This window comes from Vairimorpha ceranae, assembly GCF_000988165.1.
Source record: "Vairimorpha ceranae strain PA08 1199 chromosome Unknown NODE_46, whole genome shotgun sequence".
Classification (NCBI taxonomy): Eukaryota; Fungi; Microsporidia; family Nosematidae; genus Vairimorpha; species Vairimorpha ceranae.
The window spans coordinates 17,508-34,922 of NW_020169341.1; the positions used below are offsets into that span (position 1 = coordinate 17,508).

The 17,415-nt window shown below is 26.1% G+C and overlaps 11 protein-coding genes across 11 annotated transcripts; 6 read left to right on the top strand and 5 right to left on the bottom strand.

Moving 5' to 3' along the window:
- Positions 1-176: 176 nt before the first annotated feature.
- On the top strand, positions 177-491 carry AAJ76_4600017684 (40s ribosomal protein s26; the record flags this gene model as incomplete). The annotated part of the gene is made up of 1 exon (XM_024475697.1): positions 177-491. One exon carries the CDS (start codon positions 177-179, stop codon positions 489-491), a length of 315 nt encoding a protein of 104 aa, XP_024330515.1.
- A 33-nt stretch (positions 492-524) lies between these two features.
- Positions 525-1,781, bottom strand: AAJ76_4600019288 (translation elongation factor 1-alpha; the record flags this gene model as incomplete). Its single annotated transcript, XM_024475698.1, has 1 exon — positions 525-1,781. One exon carries the CDS (start codon positions 1,779-1,781, stop codon positions 525-527), a length of 1,257 nt encoding a protein of 418 aa, XP_024330516.1.
- Positions 1,782-2,068: 287 nt separating this feature from the next.
- AAJ76_4600020856 (spore wall and anchoring disk complex protein) lies at positions 2,069-3,349 on the bottom strand (the record flags this gene model as incomplete). Its single annotated transcript, XM_024475699.1, has 1 exon — positions 2,069-3,349. One exon carries the CDS (start codon positions 3,347-3,349, stop codon positions 2,069-2,071), a length of 1,281 nt encoding a protein of 426 aa, XP_024330517.1.
- Positions 3,350-3,840: 491 nt separating this feature from the next.
- AAJ76_4600022664 (cell division cycle protein) lies at positions 3,841-5,157 on the bottom strand (the record flags this gene model as incomplete). Its single annotated transcript, XM_024475700.1, has 1 exon — positions 3,841-5,157. The coding sequence occupies one exon, from the start codon at positions 5,155-5,157 to the stop codon at positions 3,841-3,843; it is 1,317 nt and encodes a 438-aa protein (XP_024330518.1).
- A 75-nt stretch (positions 5,158-5,232) lies between these two features.
- AAJ76_4600022919 (hypothetical protein) lies at positions 5,233-5,412 on the bottom strand (the record flags this gene model as incomplete). Its single annotated transcript, XM_024475701.1, has 1 exon — positions 5,233-5,412. One exon carries the CDS (start codon positions 5,410-5,412, stop codon positions 5,233-5,235), a length of 180 nt encoding a protein of 59 aa, XP_024330519.1.
- Positions 5,413-5,640: 228 nt separating this feature from the next.
- AAJ76_4600024884 (polyphosphate synthetase vtc4) lies at positions 5,641-7,377 on the bottom strand (the record flags this gene model as incomplete). Its single annotated transcript, XM_024475702.1, has 1 exon — positions 5,641-7,377. One exon carries the CDS (start codon positions 7,375-7,377, stop codon positions 5,641-5,643), a length of 1,737 nt encoding a protein of 578 aa, XP_024330520.1.
- A 2,076-nt stretch (positions 7,378-9,453) lies between these two features.
- AAJ76_4600026961 (hypothetical protein) lies at positions 9,454-10,122 on the top strand (the record flags this gene model as incomplete). The annotated part of the gene is made up of 1 exon (XM_024475704.1): positions 9,454-10,122. The coding sequence occupies one exon, from the start codon at positions 9,454-9,456 to the stop codon at positions 10,120-10,122; it is 669 nt and encodes a 222-aa protein (XP_024330521.1).
- Positions 10,123-12,088: 1,966 nt separating this feature from the next.
- Positions 12,089-12,514, top strand: AAJ76_4600029596 (hypothetical protein; the record flags this gene model as incomplete). Its single annotated transcript, XM_024475705.1, has 1 exon — positions 12,089-12,514. The coding sequence occupies one exon, from the start codon at positions 12,089-12,091 to the stop codon at positions 12,512-12,514; it is 426 nt and encodes a 141-aa protein (XP_024330522.1).
- A 392-nt stretch (positions 12,515-12,906) lies between these two features.
- Positions 12,907-13,431, top strand: AAJ76_4600030414 (dna replication complex gins protein psf2; the record flags this gene model as incomplete). Its single annotated transcript, XM_024475706.1, has 1 exon — positions 12,907-13,431. One exon carries the CDS (start codon positions 12,907-12,909, stop codon positions 13,429-13,431), a length of 525 nt encoding a protein of 174 aa, XP_024330523.1.
- Positions 13,432-13,971: 540 nt separating this feature from the next.
- AAJ76_4600031479 (hypothetical protein) lies at positions 13,972-14,994 on the top strand (the record flags this gene model as incomplete). Its single annotated transcript, XM_024475707.1, has 1 exon — positions 13,972-14,994. The coding sequence occupies one exon, from the start codon at positions 13,972-13,974 to the stop codon at positions 14,992-14,994; it is 1,023 nt and encodes a 340-aa protein (XP_024330524.1).
- Positions 14,995-16,480: 1,486 nt separating this feature from the next.
- Positions 16,481-17,080, top strand: AAJ76_4600033988 (putative transposase-like protein; the record flags this gene model as incomplete). Its single annotated transcript, XM_024475708.1, has 1 exon — positions 16,481-17,080. The coding sequence occupies one exon, from the start codon at positions 16,481-16,483 to the stop codon at positions 17,078-17,080; it is 600 nt and encodes a 199-aa protein (XP_024330525.1).
- Positions 17,081-17,415: the final 335 nt, after the last annotated feature.

Sequence of the window (17,415 nt, forward strand, 5' to 3'; positions counted from 1 at the left end):
TAAAATTCTAAAAATAAGTTTTTATAAATAAGTAATAACTTAGTATTTGTTAGTAATTCATAAGTAATTTTCTACATTAAACTATTTATTAGTATTCTTAAGTAACTTTTTACTGTAAATAAGTAACAACTTGCTATTTGTTAATTTTTTTTATGTTTAATTTTCTACCCCCAAAAATGCCAGTAAAAAGAAAAAATCACGGTAAAAACAGAAAAAATAGAGGATCTTGTAAACCTGTCCAATGTGATAAATGTGGTAGACTTGTACCAAAGGATAAGGCCATTAAAAGGTTTAAGATTGTTCCACTTGTAGAAGCAGGATCTATGGATGATGTAAAAGTAGCATCTATTTATGATGTATTTGAAGTGCCGAGAATTTCGTATAAAAATCAGTACTGTGTTTCATGCGCCTGCCATGCAAGGATTGTGAGAGTGAGAAGTAGACAAGGAAGAAAAATAAGATATGATGGAGAGAAAAGGATGGTAAAATAAATTATTAATAATTAATTGTTTTTAAAAATTTATTTATAAAATGTTTCGCACTACACCAACACCCAACGTCTTTTCTCCTAACCTTAATGCAAATTTCTCTTTATTTTTTTCACTAGACAGCGCAATTTCTTTTTCTGTCCTTATTTTTACTAATACTTTATTACCGGCTTTTGTAAATCTAACCTTTTTATTATCTAATGTTCTAATTCCTTCCACTTTACATTGAATACTTAATACACCGATATGTAACATACAAGTAAATCCAGAACATATTATATTATCACATTCTAATAAAGTAAGTTTACATGTAAATAATTTTGTCTTTTTATAAATATCATCTGTTAATTCAACAAGATGGCTTCCAAGTTGTAACTCTTCTTCTTCTGACTTAACTTTCATTTTCACTGTGTCACCAGGAACCCCTTCATCAATTTCTACATCATCTAAATTGTAAAGTCCTACAATCTGTACATTAAAATTTTGAGGTACAGCTTTAACAAAAGTATCTTTTCTAATTATTCCACTATCAATCTTCCCGCAAATTAAACTGGATCCTAATGCTTTTAATTTTTCTACAATAATAATATTTAATTTATCAGTACATCTTTTATTGATTTTTATACTATTTAAATAATCAAAAAATGTCGGACCGGTGTACCAGTTATCTTCTAACTTATTAATATTAGAACCAGTTAAACCACTAACGGGTATAAAAATAGTATCGTTAAATAAAAACTTAATGTAAGATCCGATTTTAGTTTCAATCTCTGTAAATCTTTCTTTGGACCAGTTGACACTAGGATCATCCATTTTGTTAACTAATACTATTAATTTTTGAATAGTACCACTCTTCATCAGTAAAATGTGTTCTCTAGTCTGTCCGCCTTTTTCGAAGCCCGCTTCAAATTCGTTAATACGTGCACTAACAACAAGGATTCCAACATCCGCACAGTTTGCTCCACTGATCATTTCGAAAACGTACTGTTTATGACCTGGCGCATCAAGAATATTAATTTTTTTATCTGGAAGCTCAAAAAATGCAGTACCAAGTTCAACTGTCTTCCCCTTTTCCCTTTCCTCGGGATTTGTATCCATACACCAGCTTAAGTACCAATTTTCTCTGCCACTTTCTTTGGCAGATTCTCTGTATTTTTCTATAGTTCTAGTATCAACAATATTTCTTAACATTAAAATCTGTCCACAGATAGTCGATTTTCCTGCATCTACGTGCCCAACAAAAACAATGTTTATGACTTGTTTAGAGATCTTTAGATTTTCTAGTTCTTTCATGAGGGCGTAAATTGAAAATATTGTCTAAAAATTAGTAGACTGTTAAAACATTACAATTTGTAATAAGAAGTTTTAGAATAGTAAAAATTACTATTGTGATAAAATGTATTTAAAACGAGTTAGTTAATACTGGTTGTAAATTTATGGTATTTTAAAAGTGTTAGTAAACAGTACTTTAGTAACTAAAATTTTACTCTAAAATATAAATTTATAATATAAAATATAAATTTATAATAGATGTATTAAACTGTAATTATAATAAATAAAAATTTACACTAATTGTTTATTTACATGCGGAATACTATCTCATGTAACTCCAGACAACCCAATTTTTCTTTATGTACAATTTCCAGTTTTATATTGTTATCTGTTGTATCAACTAAGAATAGCTTTCCGTTGATCATTGCGAACAATTGATCATCATCGGATATGTAAAGACACGCTTTAACACGGTGATCCCTACTAATCCTACGTTTTAACCCATACAGGAACCATGGATCATACAACTTCCTAGGAATATCAAATAGTTTTCCTTCATTTACTGCTATTACCATCTCTTTTTTCCTAACTTTATTAAGTTCCTCTTTGGCTAAAAGAGTAAAGAAGTTTTCATTGATAGACTCAATTTCGAATGATTTGGATTCTGTTGTTAAGCACGACGTAATAACCGGTGCTGGTGAGAAAGGTACTTCCTCTGCATATTCTTCAAACCTAATGGTAGGTATTGGATAACATCGATAATAAGGCGAAGAACTTTCGTTATTTGAATTATTTGTACTTTCATTTGATGATGATTCATTTCTTCGTTGATGTCTTTTACGTCTGCGCAATCTTCGTTGTCTACGATTTCGGCGGTAAGCATTAGATTCATTCTGTTGGTTAGATAGTGCACAGCATGACTTACAATCTTTATCGGGTTCTCTGACATAACTTGGTGTTCTTTCTGATGTGCAACACGGCGAAGCAATTTTGATTTGATCTTTTTTACCACAACACGGCGAAGCAATTTTGATTTGATCTTTTTTGCCACAACACGGCGAAGCAATTTTGATTTGATCTTTTTTACCACAACATGATTCCACAACTGGCTTATCCTTTTTACCACAACATGATTCCACGACTGGCTTATCTTTTTTACCACAACACGATTCCACGACTGGCTTATCTTTTTTACCACAACATGATTCCACAACTGGCTTATCTTTTTTACCACAACACGACGTATTACTATCTGCACCCAATATTTTCGGTTTACACGGACAATCACCAACACACAAAGCATATTTACTAGTAATCCTATCTTTGATATACGGCACAAGCGTACCATTAGAGTACAAGACATACAAATCTTTATGATCTTCCCATCCATAAACATAAGCTTTCTCCACATCTTTTTCAGTAAGCAGATCTGTAAGTATCTTCAGGTTAGTAGAATTGGCCAATACACCTGTCCTATTCACAGCAGTACAAATCTCATAAGGATTCTGATCACATGTTCCTTCAGCAATAACAGCGGTAAATGATTTTACAATCTCTACTAAGAGTAAAAGCAAGCTAAGACGATTCATAGGTGTACAAAAATTTTTTTCTTTTATACTTTTTTTACAATATTTACTTTTAGACCATCACTTTCTAAATTAAAAAATAAATTAATTTTGTTAAAAAAGGTAGCATTTTATCAATAAAAAGAAATGAAAGGCCGTTTATATAAAAAAAATTATTGTTTACCAATTTTTGATTTTTTTGACAGTTGTCAATACACAATGTAATATTTTAAAATGTATCAATTTGACATTTTACTTTAAATATAAGGAGAATTTACTTATTATAAAATATTTTTTTTTATAAAACTTTTTAATAAAACTTATTTACTTTAAAATACCATAGTATTAGAATTGGGTTATGAAACGCAATATATATTTAAAAAATAATTAAATATTATAAATAACCTGTTAATAATTATATTATAGATGTACATGAAATAATATATTATATTTTCTTTTACACTCTAAAAAAAATGTAAACAAACAAAAAACAATGAAATTCACATAAAAAAACTTTAATCAATTTCCTTAGCCATATCAAAATATTTTTTACTCTTTTCATTATCACACATTTTCCTAAAATACTCTTCTAAAAATAGACATATTTTCTTTACATCCCCGTCTTTTTCTTTACTGGCATTTACAAACTTTTCATAAAATTCGGCGCTCTCACTGTACATCTTCATTGTTTTATAAGTCTCAGCAATATATAAATATCCAAGTGAATCATTTAGCTTTACACTCCGTTTAAAACATTTAAGACCATCTTCATATAACTGTAAAGTAATGTATACATTTCCAAGGCTAAGCCAAACAAGTGTGTCATCTTTTTTATATTCTACAGCCTTTTTATAGTAAAATAAACTTGTTTCAATCATATTTAGTACTTCACACACTTTTCCTAAGGAATACCATCCTCTATAATCATCTTCTGATATCCTTAAACTTTCAGTGTATGACTCTATAGCCTTTTTATATTCTTTCATTTCCAAATATTCGTGGCCCAGTAAAGTGAAGTAAATAGAACAAGGAGAGAGTTTAGTACACACAGTGTAATATTCTATAGCCTTATTATGAACCTTTTTAAAGCTGTATGTATTTGCAATACAACAGAATGTTTCCGCTCTGTATCTATTCATATTTATTAATTTATATGCTATGTCATACACACAAGGATCTTTTTTAATATACAAAATATTAGAATGCAGATCGAGATATTCAGAATACACATTACATCCTTCAAATATTTTTTGCGCTTTATTAAATTCACGTCTGTAATATAAAACAGCTCCTTTTAAATTTAAATATTCATCTCGTAACCTAAATGTTTTCTTATAAATTTGTTTTTTAACAAATAATTTCATATAAAAAAATTCACTCAGTGGACCAGTAATATCAGGTACTGTTTCTGATGTCACTAGATCTATTATAGCAAGATATGCATCCCAAAAGTAGGGTTGTTTATTCACTACTTCTAGTAATACGTTAATATCTTTATTTACCAGCCCTACTAAATATAACAAAAAATCATCATTACAATTTTTAGTATTAATTTTTACAGGGTTTCCTTTTTTATGCATAAACAGTGCATAATTTCTCATAAAATTTTTTAGATTCCCACAGCAGGTACAAAAGATGATAGTATCAGTAAAAATTTTACTCTCATCACACAATAATAAGTTATATGCTATAAAATATTCTTTTAAGTTCATATACACTGTATATTGTACATCTGTAGGTGAAAATAATATTTTTAGTGGTGGAATATCTATTTTTATTTTATTAAGAAAATCAATGGTCCTGTAAAGTCCCCTTACAAAAAATGAGTCCATAAAAGGGTTAAGAATTGATCTAAAAGATAATATTTAATAAATAAAAATAATTCTTTAACTGTAATATATAACTGCCTATAAATCTTTTGGATATGCAGAAATCCATGCTAGAGTAAGTAATTCATCCTTCTCCATGTCATCTAATTGTACTTTAATGTTATTATTAAGTTTACAAACTTCTATAATTTCTTTTTCAAGAGATTCTATAACTGCATCAAGTTCAGAAACTAGTTTTTCTTGTTTTTCTAAATTCATGAGGGCTATGTTTATTGATCTACAAAAAAATAACAATCTAATGTTTTTTTATAAACTAGTCAATAAATAAATAATATTATTGATCTACAAAAAAATAACATTGTAACAAATAACCTTAAATTAAACTGTTAACCAATATAAACAGGAAATATAAAAACCAACTATGTACCTCATTAAATTACTACAATGTATTTTTTATCTAAAAATATTTATATTGAAAATTTTAATTTAAAGTACTTTTTTTAATGGAAATTTAAATATAATTGCAAGAAACATAGCAAATAAAAAAACACATACTAAAATAGGTGGACCGTATATATCATCATATGGTCCTGATTCCCTTCTTCTTATCATCCCAGCACGCCATAAATACAAATACAAGGCGTAGAAAGCAAATACAATACTTACACCTATAAGTGTTATCCCGCCCAACAGAGCTCTTTCTCTTTCCATTCCTAAAAGTGCTGTACCTATTCCGCCTAGAAATATGGCGAATTGTACCCACGAAAGAAATGTCCTTTCATTAGCGAAAAATACTTTAGGTTCAACTCTAACAGGTATAGATATCTTTTTATTTGTAGTATCAAATGTACTTAAATATTCACTGTCAACAAGGCTATCCTTATCTTCAGGTAGAATATCAATTAATACTTGATTGTTATCAAACTCTTTGTACGATGATTTATTTTCAAATGGATCTTTTAAGATTTTAGTTGCCATTTGTGGGAGCCAGTAAGGAATTTCCGTTATGTTGGGGTAGAGAACAGCCATACCGTGCAAATATTTACTAAATTTATGAACATGTTCTACAAGACTTCCAGTCGTCATATCAATAATCCAGTCTGGTTTGTTTTCTTCAATACACTGGGTCTTTACTTCAAGTATACCGTATGGAAATCTCACTATTTCTTCTTTAGGTAGATATTTTATATTAATACGTCGCCAGTTATCATTTTTATCAATATTCTCTTTTACCATACACAAGTCAGTGTCTAATGATATTCGCACAGTTGTATCGTTAGGCAACTGAAAGGCTATCCTTTTATAACATGTACGCACCATCGGTCTAAGATTTTTAGTAACAATTGTTTCTTGTATTTCTTTGTATAAAATTTTTAAGTCATCTGTCACATCATTCAGTTCTACAACATAATTCCATACATCTTCTCCTGATATAAAATCATTAACCTTAGATTCATACAATCTAAATCGTAATTTCTTACTAACCTCACCTGTCCATCCATCTTCGTGTCTTTTCCGCTCAATAAAGACGATATCATCGGCATCACCATACCATCTAATTCGTATAGCTTCAGAATTTTGTAGTTTTCTTAGTCTGTCGTAGTACAGACAGTAATCAGTACTATCAAAGTAAACACTAGATATGTTTGTATCATGTGTCTCTGGATCATATACATTATTAAAAACGTACAAAGGAAGGTGTTGTAATATTAGAAATTTAAGGGTAGTTACATTATTTTTATGTACCCAATACTTATCAGTTTTCCTTACAAAGCAAGAATTATCTATTGAAGCTTTTTTCGTATTTTTTAACATAAGCTCACTTGATTTATAAATCATATCAGATAACTTGTCTACATCATCTTTAATAGCATATATTACTTTTTTATATTCTTTGTAAAGGCAGTTATTGGTTTTTTTATCATATCGTTGTATGACTTTTTTTAACCCTCGTGTGTTTATTCTTACGTATTCAGTAAATTCCTTCATTTCTTTAAGTAACTTTTTTAGACTCTTTGAATTTTTTGCGCAGTTTGATAGTCTCTTTCTTAATTCTTCGATTTTTAATTTAATAAATCCACTTACTAGTTTTATGTTTTCATTAAGTAACTGTTTATATTCGCACACATCTAAATTTATACTTTTACTTAGTGTTGAGTAATCTATATAGTAATATTTATAAGGAGTGTACATATTTCTCTCAAGATATTTTTCAAATTTCATAATATTATTTAGAAGGTTCTATATAAATAAAGCATGAGACTTGTTTTACAAATTTGATATGAAGTAAAGCACATAAAAAAATATTATTTAGTATTTATATTAACAAAAAACCAAAATAAAAATTTTTATTATGTTTTAGATCAGAAAATACGAAACTAAGTAATTACTGTCAGGTACTAGATATGTATGTGATAGTAAAAAAATTGAAATTAATATAAAAAAAATAAATTTAAAAATAAAAATAAATTAAAAAGCAAGAGTAAAATTTGATATTGAAATTATGTACAATTGGTATTTAACAGGAAAGTTAAAGTATTACAATATTGTAAATAGAATTAGAACACAAAAATAAAATGTATATTCGGGTATTTAAATATTATTTGAATACTAAAAATTTGTGATTTATTTTTTAATAAACTATCATTGCTAATAAAACTTAATATCATGGATTCCATAAAAGAAGAATAGAGGCAATAGACTATATTAAGATTTAAACTTAATCGGTAGCGTTTAAAAAAATATCTCTTCAGGATATAAATAAATAATATTATTTTTAGCTTAAACAAAAAGGTAGCATCTTTATGTTTAAGTACAATCTAAAAGACAAGTTTTGCTTCAGGAAAAAATAAATAAAGTAAAACTGCTTCATAAATATATTACTTTCTTTCTGTTAAAATATGTCGTATAATCTGCACATTTTGTGTTAATATATGTCACAATCCAGTTAAGTTCTTAATAAATCTTTACTCTACAGAATGTATAAAAGCAATTTTAATAGATTCCATTTACTTAGTAAAGTATAATATAAATATATACATATTATACAATATAAAATCCGGATTGTGGCTTACATCTAATCGGTGACACTTAAGAAGACCTTGAGAGTATCTCGTTGGAGTACCGAAGAAGAGATGAAATAAATGTACCAGAGAAAGGGTAAGAGCTGAATCTATCACCAAATTTGTTCAGTGGTGCCACTGAACCAATAAGTCAAAAATAAAAGAAAAAACTAACCTTTAAATAAATAATTTAAATAACAATATAAAACTAAATGTTGAAATATAGTTTACAAAACTAGTAAAAAACAGACATGTCAAGGCTATCATTTCAATAGTGCTGATTTACAGCCTGTCTATATCAATCCTATGCAAGAAATCAAATTATTAATAAATTAAACAAGATAACACATATAAATCTGTTTAAAAGATTACTGTTATATTGCTATTTTTAAAAATAACATATTTATGATGGCATTTAAATCCACCTTTCCTTGCTGTTTATTAATAAAGTATCATCAATCATCAATATATATAAAAAGTTTAAAACTGACCATTTATTTAATTTTTTATATTTATAAAAAATTTAAACCTAAAAAATATTTTATTTAAAAATTAAATTTGTTATGAGTTTTTATGTTATCAAAATATGACTTTAACGTGGGTAAATTTCTGCCTAAGATTCTCTTCCCTTCTAGGTTCCTCAATTTTCAGACCTGCTCCTCGTCTGAACTCCATCGAAACACTTTCAAGAGTTCTCTTTAGAGTGATTGATTGAAAAGATTTAAACCTAAACAGTTATTTATTTTAAAACATTTATATAAAAATTAAAAAAATTGTTTTTATTAAGAAAAAGTAACATTATTGAAAAGCTTAATATTTTATCACAGCACAATATTTTTTGCTTTTACTATAGTTTTATTTAATTATTCAAATCGTAAAAAATGTGATTTTGCAAATTTTAATTTATCAAAATGAGCTATTTTGTGTTTAAAAACAATACATACGAGCCCAAAGATGTAACATACATTTTAAAAGCAAAAAAACTATAAATGTATTTGTAGTAAGTTTTAACGAAATAGTGTAAGCTAGTCATTAATATAAAATTTTAAAAGGCGGGAGATTTTTTCGAAAAAAAAAAGAAAAGATGGTAACTGGGCGAAAGAACAAGCAGGAAAATGAATCTTAAATTTTTTTAAAATACGTATAGTATCTGCAATGACATAACAAATAAAATATAAATAATTTTTATTTTTCCTCCTTTTTTCAATAAGTTAAAAATATACTATTTTACCCATATATGTCATCAAAAAGGAGAATTTATATTTTATCAATGTGTTCAGTATTACTAACAGTTTTTATATTTATACTTCTCAGATACACTAGCATTTTGGGGTCGTATTTTAATGCATTTCATAAGATATCTCTTAAAGATACTGTATTAGGAAAATTTGATACTGATATTGCATTTAATGAATACTCAAAAGCAATTCAAACACCCGAATTTACTAAAGAAGAATTTGTTTTTATGGCTAAATCTTATTATTGTATTTCTAAAATACCTAGAAAAGTTTTGGTAAATTATTTTTTAAATGTCTATAATGAATTCCTTTTAAATTCATCGATAGTTAAATCTCCTGAGAAAGTCAAATTTCTTATGCCCATTTTGACTGAAACTTGGCAAGTAGCTTTTAATTTTATTTTTTCCAATTTTATTGCTAAAATCTATGCCAATTTTGTCACAAATATAATGAACAAGTTTAACACGCCTAGAAATAGCAACGATTTACTTATGATTAAATTATTGCAAAAATATATTGGTACTTTAGATACAAGTTTTAACAGTCTTTTAGAAGATGATTTAAAAAGCAAATTAACTGAAAGGAAACTAAAAAAGGAATCATTAATGTTATCTTACATTGAAGAGACACTAATTGAGATAATTCCTAAAAGCAAAGAGTTTAAATAAAGATGTTAAACATTAATTTATTTCTAACCCTTTAGTACATTAATTTGGCTTCGAGTTTGCTTTTTTATTGTGTATTTAGTATTAAAATTTGTCATCATCTATCTATCTACTATATTATAAAAAGATAAGAAAAAATTTTCTTTTGATTTTTAGCCTTTCTTTTTGAAATTTTATGAATACTTTTTTATTAGCTAACACTATGGTAAAGCTATAATGTTCGCACAAAACATTATTACGCTGTATTCTTGTAAGTTGTATTTTTAATCAAACTGTTGAGAATATAGACATTGTAGAATTTAATTCATAGAAAAATATAGTAAAATTTCAAATTTATTACAACGACATACTATGCATTTGAAACAAAAAAATCATAAGCAAGCCAACATCAAATCCAGATTTCTGTTTTCGGAACGGGTTGCTTTAGCTAGTCTTCTATATGTATAAAAAGTTTGAATCTAAACATTTTTTTATTTTTTAACCCTTCTTTTTTAAAAATTTGTAAAATTATTTGTATTTTTTATTAAGAATGAGTAGCATAAGTGTTAGGTTTATTTCTCTAAGCATGTAACGTTGTTTATGTGCATTTTTCCTTTCTTTTATTTAGTTAAATTAGTCTATACAAGGTGTCTACAGCAAATTTTAATTTATGATAAAAAGGGACAACCTGCAATTAAAAATAATAAAATAAGTACATACATAAATGCCCAACATACAAATAAAAATAAAGAACATACTTTATATTTATGATCCCGTTTTAAACCGGATAGCGCAAGCTAGTCTATATGTATAAAAAGTTTAAATCGGAACATTTTTTTATTTTTATCCCTTTTTTAGTTTAATTGTAATTTCTGTTTAGATCTTTTATTTGAAGACAGTAAAATATAACCGAAAATTATTATAGAATTTATACTATATGGACGTTGTCGGAGGTAGTTAAAAACATCTTTATTGGTAAAAAAAAATTTTAATATTTATTAGAGATTAATAAACTGTGAAGTTTTGATGTATCAAGGCCAGAATACCTAAAGTACTAATCACAACCGTTCATACTAAAGTTGTGTTGTTTCACTAAACCGGTCTTCTTTTCAATTGGTTATATTTCTATTCCAACAGACGTTACAAATTTTTTTTTATTAGTTTTAATTTTTTCAATTATTTTAATTTCCAAATATAATTTTAATATTTATGATTTTGCAATTTAAACCGTGCAAACAAGCCCAAAGGCGTATCATACATGAACAAAGAAAGAACACACACCGTGTTTGTAACCTCGTTTTAAACGGTATAGCATAAGCTTGTCAATATAAATAGAAGGTTTGAATTTTAATATTTATTAATCTTTTAACCTTTTTTTTAAAAAATTTGTAAAATTTTTTTATTTTTAGTAAAAAAAAAATTTATTATATCTGTTTGGATAAAACATAGGGTTATTTAATAATTATTATTTATATAACAGATATGTAAAAGCCACCAACCCAATACTACTGATTGGCATGTCTACATCTTTACTGTCCTACAGTATCTTTTATCATATTAATCACGGCACAATATCTTTGTGCATTTTTTTTATTTTATTCGGTTATTTTAATTTTAAATTGTGTATTATTGGAGACTTCATAAAATTTAAAAAAACAAATTTTAAATTATTAATGTTAATTTATTTTAAAATTTGCTTTTAAGATGTAACATACATTTTAAAAGCAAAAAAACTATAAATGTATTTGTAGTAAGTTTTGAACGAAATGGTGTAAGCTAGTCATTAATATAAAATTTTAAAAGGCGGGCGATTTTTTCGAAAAAATAAAAGAAAAGAGGGTAACTGGGGTGGAAGAACAAGCAGGAAAATAAACCTTTAATTTTTTTAAAATACGTATAGTATCTGCAATGACATGACAAATAAAATATAAATAATTTTAATTTTTTCTCCTTTTTTCAATAAGTTAAAAGTATACTTTTTTACCCATATATGTCATCAAAAAAGGGATTTTATATTTTATCAATGTGTTCAGTATTACTAACAGTTTTTATATTTATACTTCTCAGATACACTAGCATTTTGGGGTCGTATTTTAATGCATTTCATAAGATATCTCTTAAAGATACTGTATTAGGAAAATTTGATACTGATATTGCATTTAATGAATACTCAAAAGCGACTCAAACACCCAAATTTACTAAAGAAGAATTCGTTTTTATGGCTAAATCTTATTATTGTATTTCTAAAATACCTAAAAAAGTTTTGGTAAATTATTTTTTAAATGTCTATTCCGAACCATTTTTTAAAATATCATTATTTGGTTCCCCTGAAAAAGCCAAGGTTTATTTTTACCTATTCTTAAGGTATTGTATGAAAATTCAGATCATATTTTTTTCAATTGTTGCGCTAAAGTAATGTACGTACATAATGTTGAAGAGATTATGGAACAGTTTAATGTACTTGAAATGCTGGATGAACCTAAAGTTGAATTATTACAAAAAACAATTGGTACTTTAAATACAAGTTTTAACAGTCTTTTAGAAGATGATTTAAAAAGCAAATTAACTGAAAAAAAACTTAAAAGAGGATCATTAATGCTATCATATATTGAAAAAGTGCTAATTGAGATAATTCTTAAAAGCGAATAATTAAAATAAAGATGTTAAACTTTAATTTATTTCTAACTCTTTAAGACACAAACTTGGCTGCAAGCTTGCTTTTTTATTATGTATTTAGTATTTACACTTGCCATCATTCAATATATATAAAAAGTTTGAATCTAAATACACTTTTTTACCCTTCTTTTAATGCTGACACCCCAGGAATTAAAATTTATCACATTAGAAGAATTAATAGAAATCGAACCCTGTTCAAATATCAATACATTATCACTGATACATAATACATACACAAATATAAAGCCTCTCTCAATTATTAAGATACCATTGTACATAGCATTAGAACTTAAAAAAGGGAATTTGGCTTACTTAAGAATACCAGCTTGTTACACTTACCAGTATTTAAATAACTTGATAGATGAAGAGATAAATAATCAGCATGAGTATATTTCAATACCTAAGAATATATTTTGTACCGGTAAACTTGTGATAAGAGAAAGTTATAATAGTGAACGGAAAGAGGAGTGCATTGGATTAATTGACAAATTAAAAGAAATAAGATTTAAGAAGACACTGACAGGTCTTAGTAAAATGGAGGGTAGAGCACTAACACTTAATAATCTAACTATGTTTGAATGGTATGAAATACGTGAAATATTAATTAAGCCCATGGAAGAAAGAAGGAAGATTATTGAGAAATATTCTAAAGTGTAAGGGACATGTTTAAGCTTTTGAGATTTATCGGATTGGATATCTTTTTATTCTATTTATATATTTTTATTGTTATTCTTTTATTTTTAGTTATATATTCTTATTATTATTCTTTTATTCTAGTTATATATTCTTATTATTATTCTTTTATTCTATTTATATATTCTTATTGTTATTCTTTTATTTTTAGTTATATATTCCTATTGTTATTCTTTTATTCTATAAATTAATTCTTATTTTTTATTTATATTAGCAATTTAAAGGTTACTTGCATTTTTTTAGAGAAGTTTTTTACCGAAGGCAATTAACAGCATTTTTATAAAACTCACTAATTTCTCTCTTCTTTACAGTAAATTATAAAATAGTACAAGATTGGATGTATGCTTCAATTCGGCCTTTAATTATTCTACAAACTAAAAATATTATTTACAATTTAGTTATTTACTAAACTTTTTTAAATAAATAATATGCTTTTTTTCTTTATTCTGATCTTTTTTCCAAAATATTCTCCTTTAACTTTTTTTTCATTTATGCACCATAAAAATGAAAGAAAATATTTATAAATTTCTTAAAAATAAAAGAAAAGCAAGTTTAATTAAAGAAAGTGATATGAGTACAGAAATAACAGTAAAAGAGATTAAAATGAGTAATAATACAATACAAAGTGATAAATTAATAATCAATAATATACATAGTGATGAATTATCACTTAGAGAAAGGGTTTTATCTTTTACTCCTGTTTCATCTACATCTCTTTACTCTACAGAAACTAATTACCACTGTTTACTTCCTAAAAAATATTTAAAACTTACTAAAATATTTAGAGTAATGATGACAATACAGAAATATAACACTAATAGAGGCTTATCTAATATTTTTATAAAATGTAAAAAGTGTATAGAAGATGTTTTAAAAATAAGAGTAAATATTAGTGATATTGAAAAAATAAGGTTTTTGATACCAGAAAAAATAACAGTAAAAATAATTGAACTTGAAGGAGAGAAAACTTTTACTTATAAATTATTGTGTACACCAGAAGAATTCAATAAAATAGTTTGGGATTATTATAAATTAAAAAATAAAAAAGAAGAGTGTAGAGTGAATGAAGATGTGGAAGATGTAGAAAGATTAGAAATATTAAAAGAAGATGACGTAAAAATATTAGCATTAGAAAGGATTACTAAGCAAAAAGAAGGATACAAAATAAAAGAAAATTTGGGACCAGAAAAGATTACTGAACAAAAAGAAAATGTAAATAATAAATTAGAAGTAGAAATACAAACTAAAAAAAAATATTTTAGTATCTTAGACCGAATAAGAGAGAAAGAAAGATTAAGAAAGGAGTCATTTATAAAAAAGGCTAAGGATGAAGATAATTCTGTATTTTTAAGGAAACTAGATTTGTATTTAAAAAAGGATGACAAAAAATGTGTAAAGCTTAAAGAACTAATAAAAGTATTTAATTTATACGATGGTGACAGGTACATAAGAAAAGTGGTAGAACAAGAAAAAGCGTATGATATTAAAGAAATATTTGGAGATGAATATTTAATTAAATTAATTTAATATTTTTTATTTCTGAATGCAACTTGTTTTATTAATTTGTTAATATATTATTGTGTTATTATTTTCAATGTATTTTTTCTTATTATTCGTTATCTTTATTGCCATACATTGTCAATATATTAAAATATTTATTGTCAAATAAACAATATTTGCTAGTGTAAGATGAAAATTTTTTGATTGGTTCAAGGAAAAAAGGATAAGCCGCTTGTAAATCAAAAAAACAAAAGAAACGATTCTCAGACAATGTAAATAAAAGGCTTGGTATGATATGGTTAAAATTTAAATTTGACAAAAGCAAGCATCCTTGAGACAAATGGTAAAAGAAATATAAACATCGAGTGTAGTACAACCACTAGAACAGCCAATATATAAGTAAAAGATGAAACCTTACATAGTTATGACAAAGGCATATCACTATTTAAAACAATTTTTATAGATTGTTTTAAATAAAAATTTATAAAAAAAAACAAATTATATAAATTATACTCTATATTGTGGACAAGGCAACTATTATACACACGATTACAATAGAAGAAAAAGAGCTACAATAAAACAAGTCAAACTATATATATCGTAAAACCGCAATATTTGACGTTTTATTGGCTTTTGCGTTCAAAGCTTATATTTAATCTTAAGTCTATAAACGTTCACTTAAAATTATTGTTTGTAATTTTTTGTCTTTCTAATATTTTACTTTTTTTCTGCTCTTTAATTTTATTCTTGTAAGAAGTATTTTGAAAAACAAGTGATGAAAAAAGAGACCAAACAGTTCTATAAACTTTTTAATAGTAGATTATAATTTTAAATTAGCTCTAGTTATGTAATTTTGTAATAAAAAAATTATTTTTTATATTTTTTTGAAAATATTGCACTAAAAAAAAAGACAATTTTTATAAGTAAGTATACAATCCCATATTAACAAAAAAAATTTATACAAATTAACTTTCAACCATTTTAATTTTAATGTGACATTAATGTAAACAAAACATAAATAATTTGGCCTAAAAGAGGGACGTGATAAATTTAGATAAAACTAAAATAAATCATATTTATTCTATCATACTTATTGAACAATATTTCAAATGTGGATCTGTCAGTTAGATAAGAATTCAACAAAACTCACTAAACATAATTGAATAAATCTTTTTTTATATTAGCTAAAAAATAGAATTTTGTAACTATAAAATTTTTATTAGGACTTAATCGGGCAGACTGGTATTTTTTGATATTTCCAAAATTTGAAATTTTTTAACTCCTAAAATGAAAACTCAAAGAAGAAGAGGAGTACCAAAAATTAGCAAATGAGATCAATAACCATTATAACAATCGAAAATGTTATAAATGAGGTTCAGATACACGTAAACTGAAGAAAAAGATTAGGATTGTCTGTTATTTTCCTGCATGTAAGTGTAAGTTCACTAGCTATAAAGAAACAATTTTTGAAAACACGTCACTTCCTATTATTACTTTAATAAAAGTAATATATATGTGGATCGAGAATGTTCCTTGCGATCTTATCGCCAGAATTGCAGGAATTCATAGATCTTCGGTCTTTGAAATCTGCGATAAGCTACGATCACTAGGTGGATTAGACTTATATTTAAATAAGTTTGATAGAATTGGTGGAAATAATGCGATAGTTGAAATTGACGAAAGTAAATTCGGCAGGAGAAAATACAACAGAGGCCACAGAGTAGAAGGCGTTTGGGTTGTGGGCGCCGTCGAAAGAATTAACAAAAGAATCGTGCTAAGACACGTAGAAAAAAGAGACAGCCTTACTTTAACGACGTTTTGTAAAAAATACATTAAAAAAGAAACGACTATTTATAGTGATTGCTGGAAAGGCTATTCAAATCTTTCCAAGGAATTTTTTAAACATCAAACTGTAAACCACTCAAAACATTTTGTTAACAGGCAAACTAACACGCATACCAATACTATAGAAGGTAACTGGAGTGGAATAAAAAGAACAATTCCAATAAGAAGCAGAACATGGAAATTAATTGACATATACTTATTAAGATTTATGTTAAAAAGAAACGAAGGAAGCAACAGTCTAGAGGTCTTATTAAAATTATTTTATTAATATTTATTTATAAATGATTTGTTTATTTGTTTATTTGTAAATTTATTAATTTTTTATTTATTTACTTATTATTTATTTGTTAATTATGCATTAATTTTTCAGTTTTAAAATGAATTTACACTTTTAAGACTTCGTCTTGCAAGTGTAAATCCATTTTAAAACTGAAAAATTGGGGTTAAAAAATTTCAAACTTTGGAAATATCAAAAAATACCGAACAGGCCGACTTTAACCAATTAAACTAAAAAGAACTATATTACACCATTAGCTATAGTTATTTTAAAAAACTTATAGAAAATACTAAATAAGTTTTTATTTATTAACTTTTTCTAAGAAC